General features: G+C 53.7%; 1 protein-coding gene across 1 annotated transcript; it reads right to left on the bottom strand.

Moving 5' to 3' along the window:
* Positions 1-5632: 5632 nt before the first annotated feature.
* On the bottom strand, positions 5633-9743 carry CDK9 (cyclin dependent kinase 9). Its single transcript, XM_032865928.1, has 7 exons — positions 9599-9743; positions 9045-9126; positions 8171-8261; positions 7649-7815; positions 7358-7529; positions 7052-7200; positions 5633-6558 (listed from the first exon to the last, which is right to left on the bottom strand). Exons 1-7 carry the CDS (start codon positions 9688-9690, stop codon positions 6193-6195), a joined length of 1119 nt encoding a protein of 372 aa, XP_032721819.1. The 5' UTR covers positions 9691-9743; the 3' UTR covers positions 5633-6192.

Genomic DNA, 9743 nt, shown 5'->3' with positions numbered 1-9743 from the left:
GCTCTGCCCTGGGTTCAGCTGGGCCAGAGAGGAGGGGTATATCGGGGATTCCCTCTCCCTGCCTCTTGGCCCTGGGCCTCCCCTGTGAGCAGGGAGGAAGGTCTTACCTGATAGGTGCCTGCTCTCGTCCTGGGGATCGGCCCAGGGAGGGACTTCTCTGGTGAATCTCCCCAGTTAAATAACAGCCCGGAGACGGTTAAAGGTGAGTGAGCAGGTGGGGGCCCGCATAGAGATGAGAGCACTTGGGAAACTTCCAGACTTTGGGGCAGGGCTTCCCACAGAACAGGGTTGGCCGTATCTGGCCTCTCTTATCACAGCCCACCTCCCCTTACAGTTAGTGCCCTTTGTGTGTTGGCTGTGCCAGGCTGGGAGCCCAGGGCCATGGGGCAGGACACCCAGGCGCCCTTGACCTGAGGGGTCAGAGCCTGCTGAGGCTGTGTTTCACCAACGTGAGGTGGTTTTGGAATATGGGTGAAGTTCAGTGGGGCGAGGCCCAGAGCCTTCTTGAGGCATCTTGGGTGAAAAATGGTGGTTTGTAAAAGCACGAGGGCAGGAAAAGCTGCTGTGAGGTTGTGAGGGGCGGGTTGTGAGGGGCGGCTGATTATAGACTATGGGGCTTGGGGGCAGGTAAGGAAAAAGGGAGGTTTTGAGAAAGAACTTTCATGTATTAAAGAAGACACACAGGATCCCGGAAGCTTTGCTATTTGTCAAAGTTGGTTTTCCTTCTAGTAAGGCATTAAGAGTAAGACAGTTGGGAGCTTCCTCCTATCACACGTCCTTGTCAATGGGCTGCAGGTTTATTTTTTTTATTATTTTTTAAATTATTTTTTGGTTTTTTTTTAAAGATTTTATTTATTTATTTGACAGAGATCACAAGCAGGCAGAGAGGCAGGCAGAGAGAGGAGGGGAAGCAGGCTCCCCGCTGAGTGGAGAGCCCTATGCGGGGCTCAATCCCAGGACCCTGGGAACATGACCGGAGCCAAAGGCAGAGGCTTTGACCCACTGAGCCACCCAGGAGCCCCTGGGCTGCAGGTTTAAAAGAAATTCTATTTTATTGACCTTTCCTTCTGCCTCAGCCTCCCTCAATTTTATGGAGGGGACAGTGATGTTAGGGCTTTGGGAAACCGAGTTACAGGTCTCTGGAAGTCAGGCTATTGATAAGAAAGCTTCTTCCTTGTAAATCACCAGGACATTTGTAAACTGAGGGAGATTCAGGTCCTACAGGATTGTGATCTCTACAAGTTAACTGTTTTTCCTTTAGGACAGCCCACAGCGTCTGAGGAATGTCCCATGTATCTCGTGGGGGGTGGGGGTGGTTGTAGGGTGTCAGCTTCTGCTTTGTCCTCAGCTTGCCTTCTGTTCCCTCATCAAAACCATCTGCTCAAAAAGGAGTCAGGGGGCATCGGACTCTCTGCTCGGCGGGGAGCCTGCTTCCCCCTCTCTCTCTGCCTTTCTCTCTGCCTACTTGTGATCTCTCTCTCTCTCTCTGTTAAATAAATAAATAAAATATTAAAAAAAAAAAAAAAAAAGGGAGTCAGAACACAGACCGGCCAGGCGACGCGGAGGGCTGGGCGGAAGGAGCTGGTGAAGGCCCTTCCCGCCTGGGACGACACAGCCTCTCGAGCCAGCTGCTTACGGGGGTGACTCGCTGAGGTAACTGGGACTCAAGACACCAGGCTCTCCTCTAGGTGCCCCAGGGGAATGCCCCACAAGCCCTGCCCTCTAGGAGCTTTTATTCAAGGCCATCTCCCTCCACAGCCGGGGAAGCCATACCAGGGGCAGCATACCAGGGTCTGAGGCTGGTTCACGCAGCCTCCCCTTGGGGAAGTTCATGTTGGGGTAGGAGGCTCGGAGCCAGCAGCCCCAGGGCCTCGGGTCTGCTTTGTTGGTTTAAAATACCACTTGACTGCATGAGGGAAAATATGAACTCAGGAAATAGGAGAAAGCAAAGAAACGCGAAGGACAAAACCATCCAGAAGAACTACAGGGAAGAAGGGCCCTTGCATGGCCACTGAACCCTTGGCCACATGGCCCTTTTGTCTATAGGATGAGAATCAATGTGTGTCATCTCTGCTGGGTCATTCCATGTCACGGCTCGTCCGTGACTACCCAGGACTAGTTGGATCCCTAACCCTTCTTCACAGCAGATGGTGCCGCTTCCTGTCTTCAAGTCCCTTCGTCCCGTCCTCCAGTAATCCTACTGCTCTCGGCAGGTTTTCACCTGGAGCACCCACTACTGACCCCGATGTGGCTCTGCCTGCTGGCCATCACCCCACTGTTGGGACCCAACAGTGGCGCTTGTCCAAGCCGCCACTCCCACCTGCCCAGAACACCCTCAGTCTCTGCTCCCTTCTTACCTCATAGTTGCTGTTCTTGATTCCCTGAGGACCTCTGAACACTGGAGGGCCCAGGGGGCCACAATCTCTGTTCTCCCCTCTTGTCTCACGATCTCCTCCTGCCCTAGACCTTTCAGAACCGTGGCACTGGCCCCATCCCCAAGTGTGCCCCCTGCCCAGATTCCGGGGGCCCTGGTTGAGCCTTAGGTATACACCTGCTGACTCAAGGGATGTCCACCTGTCCTCTCCATCTTACCATGCTGGACCACCCGTGCCTTGGCCTGGCCTCCTGCAGCCTTCCTGGTCTCGGAGACGGCAGCACTATCCTCCCTCCAGCAGAGCCTGGGATTCCGGGATCCTTTCATTCACACTCACGTCCAACCTGAAAACACACCTGTCCTCACAGCCAGCCACGCATAAACCAACATGCACGCCAGCAGCTGCGTCACCAGGCTGGTTCAAAGCCCTTTTCTTCAAGCCTGGATTATTCCAGAATCCCAGTTGCTCCCCCAGCTTCCAGCTCTGCCTCGGTTTTCCCCAGCATAGTCACTGCACCTTTCGAAACCGTGTCCCCCTCTGCACAAGGCTCTCTGACAGCTTCCTAGCCTTGGATCCTGGCACTTGCGTGACCCTCTAGCTCCCCGTATGCCCCATCTCTCTTGGGATTTCTGCTCTCGTGTCACCCTGAGCCCCTCCATGGACTCCCACTCTTTTCCCTTCTTATTCCACTTTATCGTCTGCCATACAATCTATCCCATCAGACTAGTTTGAACCTACTAGAACGTGAGTTCCATAGAGATGGGAGTGGTCACAGCTTGGTAGCTGTAGCAAGTCTAGAAGAGTCTGGTCCTTGGAAGACGCAGACAATAAACACGCTGAATGGAGGAATCAAACTACTGGGCTCGTGGTGAGGATTCGACGGGGTAACGGGCTGTCATTGTGTCCGTGGAAACTTCTGTAAGAGGAATTGCTGGGTCAGAGAACATGAGCCTCTCTCAGAGCAGCTTGTTATCTCCTTCAGAGAAAACAAACTAACAAACACACCTCTGACAATTTAGGACAGGAGATTCCCCTCGTCAGTTAGGTCATTCAAGATCTACTGACTTGAGGGGCACGTGGGTGGCTCAGCTGGGAGTCCGACTCTTGGTTTCAGCTTAAGTCATAATCTCGAGGTCGTGAAATCGGCTCCCCCCACCCCCCGCCCCGTGACAGCTCCACACTAGGTGTGAAGCCTGCTTGGGATTCTCTCCCTCTCCCTCTGCCCCTCCTCCTGTACGCAGATAAATTAAAAATGATTAAAAAAGGGGCGCATGGGTGGCTCAGTGGGTTAAAGCCTCTGCCTTCAGCTCAGGTCATGATCTCAGGGTCCTGGGATCGAGCCCCGCATCGGGCTCTCTGCTCAGCAGGAAGCCTGCTTCCTCCTCTCTCTCTCTCTGTCTGCCTCTCTGTCTACTTGTGATTTCTGTCAAATAAATAAATAAAATCTTAAAAAAAAAAAAGATTAAAAAAAAACCAACAACTATAGACTCAATAGCCATTAGGACACCTTGCAATTGTTTCCACACGGGCTGGATTACTTGCTAATGTACTGAGTTGAATAGAAACCCATGTTCAGGGCGCCTGGGTGGCTCAGTTGGTTAAGCGACAGCCTTTGGCTCAGGTCATGATCCTGGAGTCCCAGGATCGAGTCCCACATCGGGTTCCCAGCTCCATGGGGAGTCTGCTTCTCCCTCTGATCTTCTCCCTTCTCAAGCTTTCTCTCTCTCAAATAAATAAATAAAGTCTTCAAAAAAAAAAAAAAAAGAAAAGAAACCCATGTTCACCTGGAACCTCAGAATGTGACCTGATTTAAAAAGGTCTTTGCAGGGGCACCTGGGTGGCTCAGTCAGTTAAGTGCCTGCCTTCAGCTGGGGTCATGATCTCAGGGTCCTGGGATTAGGCCCCATACCGGGCTCCTTGTTCAGTGGGGATTCTGCTTCTTCCTCTGCCTCTGAGGCTCCACACCCCCCACTACTTCTGCTTTTTCTCTCACTCCCTCCCTCCCTCAAAAATAAATAAATAAGCAAATAAATAAATAAATAAACATCTTAAAAAACAAATAAGAGTCTTTGCCTATGTAGCTGGTTAAGATGAGATCATACCGGATCAACGTGGATCTTAAATCCATGGACTGGTGTTCTCATGGGAGAGACAGCCACACACAGAAGGCAGAACACAGGGTGAAGCCAGAGGCAGAGACTGGAGAGGTTCATCTACAAGCCAAGGAAAGCCAAGGACTGCCAGCGATCACCAGAAGCTAGAAGACAGGCATGGAACATTCTGATGGACCCTGATGGACCCACTAATGGCTTCACCTGGGTTTCAGACTGCTAGCTTCTGGAACAATGACAGAATAAATTTGTTGTGAACCACCTGTGTGACTATGCGATTTTCTACGGCAGCCCTGACAAACTAAAACACTAGTCAGGAAGTTTAAGGTTTGTTTTTTGTTAACTTCTGGCCTTTTGCGAAGTGTGTTATCTGGAGATCTGGGTCCATTTCTAGAGACAGTTCTGGTTAAAAGTTTTGCCAACCTTACTTCAGGGACCCGCTTCCAAAGGCCTCCTCCTGTGACAGAATGCAGAATTTGCCTTAAATATAGCTATCCCTGGCTTCAGGTTCCCAGCACGTTATCCGCCAAAATGTGCTTCTCCTCCAAGGACTGTAGCTCTGACACCAGACACTCTAACCTTCCCACTGCTCTCTGTCCTCCTGCCCACTGGCTACCCTAATCCAAGTGACTGCCATCTCCCCAAGTCCCCAGAGATCTCCCTTCAACTGCTCTGGTCATTTCTTGCCTGCCCTAGGCCACCCAAGACTTAGCAGCCCGAGGAACCTTTGTTAAGTTACAAATCTAACTATTGTCACTCCACTGATGGAGAACTTTCTGCAGCCTCAGGTTCAAGCATGTCTATGACGCAGAGCAGATGGAGTCACACGGCATGCAGCTTACAGCAGTCCCTCCCCAGTTCCTTCTTCGGGGACCGAGACCCTGTCTCATCTGTCTTCCTTCTCCCTCGACACAGTGGACAGGAGCTAGGGAGCATCATGGCGCCTGCTCTCTGGAGGAGCAGGCCAAGTGTTCTGGAAGGTACTCAAAAGAAAAAAAAAGACAAAAGTCCTCCACAATTATATCTGGGGACATGAACTGGGATGAAGAAAAGAATCAAGACTTGACAAATCAATTGTGAGGCCTAGTGTGCTGGCCACAGGGTGCAGGGCTGGGGGTGTGAACACAGAACACAGCACATAGCCACTTACTGAAAAAAAAAAGTCAACTTTAATTATAACTGACCAAACTGTCCAGGAATGTCTCCAAACTGAGCAAAAGAAACACGATAAAATTCTCTATTGAAGAAACCAAGTTTTTGCCAGCCCTGGGGCTTCGGAGGGTTGGGCCAAGAGCAGCCCATTCCCGGGGCTGGTTCCGTCCCCCACACCAGTTTCTCACCTGAGAGGAGGGCTGGCAACAGGTGAGGGACCTGTCCCTTCCTCCTACCACACTGGGAACTCTCTTTACAAAGTCACTGGTGGGGTGTGCCTCTCCTCCCACCCCATTCCTGTCTGAAAGTAAATGGAGACCCTCTGGGCATCATCTCGAAAGCCAGGGAACAAGGCAAGGCACCCCAGTGCCCTCCAGGACTTTCAGCCAAAGCTTTCCTCCAGTCCGCTCAGCTGGTGTTCCCAGTGCCCAGAGTAGGGAGGAAATAAAATAAGCACTAGAGAAAACTCAAATGCCCCATCATCTCCACAATGCAAGTCACATAGCAGAAGGAAAAATAAAACTGCCCTAACGAAAAGGGCGGGCAGCCGGCCCTCAGAAGACACGCTCAAATTCCGTCTGGTTGGTGGTGGCGGGATTGCGGCTCTGGTTGGTGGACTGCTGGGTGATCTGGCTTCCCTTCCGGCGTGGCGGCGCCAGATACTCGAACATGGACGTCAGGTGCGTGGAGAGCATGCCCTTGAGATCTGAGGGCATGGGGTCGGACCAGAAGAAGTCATGGTTGAGGGCGTCATCACTGTCGATGCGCTGTGCAGGGTCCAGCACCAGCAGCTTGTCGATGAGATCCAGAGCATAGGGGTCCCGCACGTAGGCCTTCAGCCTGTCCTTCACCTTCCGTTTCTGGCCCTTAACCAGGTCCAACTTCTCAAACAGCTCGTACTTGTCCACATTGGGCCACACCTGTGCAGGAGGCATGGAGCAAAGGTGTTGTTAATTCAGGGGGTACATGGCTTGTCCCCTGGTTAGGCACCCGAAGGGACGAAAACTTCTCCCATCGGATGCTCCCAGACCACCCTGGAGGGTGAACTTGACCTCTCCAAGGTAAAAGCAGCAGTGACCGTGTAGCTGGCACACACCAAGCGCCATGCCTTTTATACAAGCGCTTGGCATGCGCCCACCAGGCCTGACACAGGCGCAGCTGACTCACAGCAGAGAAACTCCGCTCCGAGGTGAGGGATTCAAATGCCCTCCCCAAGGCCACGATCTGTGATGGGGGCGAGACTCAAGCATAGCCCGTGTGGCTCTAAAGAGCAGGCCCTGTCCCACCACCAGCCACCTCTCCAGAGCTGTCCTTCCATTCCACTCCCCACTCCTCCCTTGCCAGGAGGACTTCCGGATCTCTGCAGCCTGCGGGGCCCAGGGGCCCAGGGGCCCAGGCAGCCTGGCCACGCACCTCAGGGGTGATGGAGCCACAGAGCTGGCTGATGAGGGCAAGCTGGTGCTGCTCGGTGTTGCCCTGCATGATAGGGCTGCGGGTCCACATCTCCGCCATGATGCACCCAGCACCCCACAGGTCAATGGGGGGGCCGTAGTCCCGCTCCCCTGGGAAGAAGAGCGCACCAGGAGGGCCCCTTGAGCCCGAGGGCCTCCTGAGACGCAATGCCCGGGGGCCGGCGGCTCAAGAAGCCCTGGCAGTGGGGGACTGAGGCCGGGTAAGTGCCCAGCCCCTGCCCCCCTCCGCCCGCTCGGGAGTCCTCACCGAGCAACAGCTCCGGGGGCCGGTACCAGAGCGTCACCACACGGTTGGTATAGCGGTTGGGCTGGCTGTTCTTGGCCAGGCTGAAGGCCCGGGCCAGCCCAAAGTCTGCCAGCTTCAGAACCCCATCACGAGTGATGAGCACATTAGCCGCCTTCATGTCCCTGTGCAGGATCTGCGGGAAGTGTGAGAGGGCTCGGTCAGGCCTCCAGGGGCCCTCAGTCACGTCCACCCAGCAGTGGGAGCCTAGGCCAACCAAAGCCTCGGTCCCTCTTTCCCCACTCTGACCCCCACCTTGTTTCTGTGGATGTAGTAGAGGCCGTTGAGCAACATCTGCATGACCTTCTTGATCTCGGACAGTGTGAACTTGACTAAGACATTGCTCAGCAGCCCAGCAAGGTCATGCTCGCAGAAGTCAAACACTAGGTATATACTGCCTTTGCAGCGGTTATAGGGGGAAGCTGAGATGGGAAGAATGGGGGGGGTGAGAAAAATAAAGTAAAAAATCCCACGTGCAACTCATTTTCCCACCACCAGCTTCTACCCTTCCAACCCATGGACACTTGGGATATACAGCTGTGCACTCCTTCACTGGAAAACTATTTCCTGAGTGCCTCCTCTGGGCCGGGTGCTGTGGCAGGCCCTGGGGCAGAACAGCTACGTTGAAGGGACCCAAGAGAGCAGTCACAGTTGGGGTGTCTGGGTTAAGAAGAGGCAATTTAGGTGTGTCCGCTTCCCAACTTTGCAAACAAAGCCTTTAGGCTCTAAGTCTCATTTTCCCCATCTGGAAATGGGGGCAAGATCCACACCACTTACCTTTGGTTCGACAGATCTCAATCAAGTTGACCACATTCTCGTGTTTTAGAAGTTGGAGGATCTTGATTTCCCGCAAGGCTGTAATGGGGAACTGGGTGGGAGAAAGACAGAGGGGGTCAGAGGTGAGTGAGTGAACTATGAACCAATGAACAAGCCATGGAGTCCTTATTAAGAGACAAAGGTGGGGAAAAAAAGAGTAAAGTCATGGGCTCTGAAATCAACCACCTCAGACGTTTTATCTGTAAAACGGGTATAAAAATAGTATGTGCCCCTCAAGGAGGTGGTTTGAGACAATAAAACGCAACAGTGGGGCTTGACACACAGGCTTCACTACCAGTCACTAAATGCTCCACAGTTTCTTCAACCTTTAAATTTTAGCTCTATGCCTGTATTTTACTAGGTGGTAACAAAAACAGCTATTTAAAGTAACGTCCTTGCTAAGAAGCAGGTCTCTGGGAAGCTGGACTAGGGCTAAGGCGGGGCAGCTCCTTTTCAAGGAGTACCAGTCACCCTCTTAAAGTCATCGCGTGCGATTGCTTTTTGCCTTACACAAAACAAATGCTAAGAACACAGCTTTAAGCACTGTTTAAAGGCTTTCTAACTTCAGAAACCAAGGCGGACTCTGCAAGCATGAGCTCCCCCTCCTGGCCCCAACCGTATTTACCTAAGAATGAAACATCAAACGCTCTAAAACATTTGTATAAAAAAATTCAATTTAGAACTCAAATTCTCTGGAACACAGAAATTTCCAAACTACCCCCCCCCCCACACACACACACTGATTCTCCAGGCGAGAGCCCTAGCAGGAGCAGGGTGGAAACCCAACCCCGTGCCCATGGGAGCTGGCAGGCCCGCCCACCCGGCCCATACTCACCCCCTCCTTCTCGTTCTCCATCAGCACTTTCTTCAGAGCCACCTTTTTGCCGGTCTTACGGTGCTTTGCCTTAAATACCTCCCTGCAGGCAGAGAGGGGGACCCAAGAGGATTCATCAAGTCGTTTCTGCAGGGCCCGCCCCTCCCCCACCAGAGGAGGAGGGCAGCAAAAAGGGATTCCCCGGGCGGGGCTGGGCCGGGTACCCAGGGCACTCCCCTACCCTGCCACCCGCTATCTGCGGTCCTTCTCCGAGCCTCTACTTCTTTTCCTCGGTCTCCTCACCCAGGCGTCTCTCGGAGAGCCCGCTCACCTCACAGGCTCCTCTCTGCAACCCCACCCCGCCCCCCATCACGGGCCTCAGGCTCCTCCCAGCCAGCCGGCTCCATCAGGCCCTGGCGGGCTGCGGCGCGGCCTAGCGAGACCAAGGGACACGTTTGGTGCTCCGGGGCTTCCCGACCAGCTTGGGCCTGGCCCTGGGAATCCCGACGACGGCCCTGAGGAGTGCAAGCTCAGGGTTCCCGATTCCCACCCCCCCGCCCGGGGCGCAGCCTTACCCGAAGGTGCCTTGGCCGATCTTAGCGAGCTTCTCGTATTTGGTCACCTCATCACAAAAGGGGCACTCCACCGAGTCGTACTGCTTTGCCATGGCTGCCTCCAGCGCGCCGCCTCCGCCACCGCCGCCGCCACCGCCGCCGCCGC

Source organism: Lontra canadensis, unplaced genomic scaffold (assembly GCF_010015895.1).
Source record: "Lontra canadensis isolate GAN:19392208 unplaced genomic scaffold, GSC_riverotter_1.0 scaffold30, whole genome shotgun sequence".
NCBI classification, from domain to species: domain Eukaryota; kingdom Metazoa; phylum Chordata; class Mammalia; order Carnivora; family Mustelidae; genus Lontra; species Lontra canadensis.
This window is presented reverse-complemented; position numbering and strand designations above follow the sequence as displayed.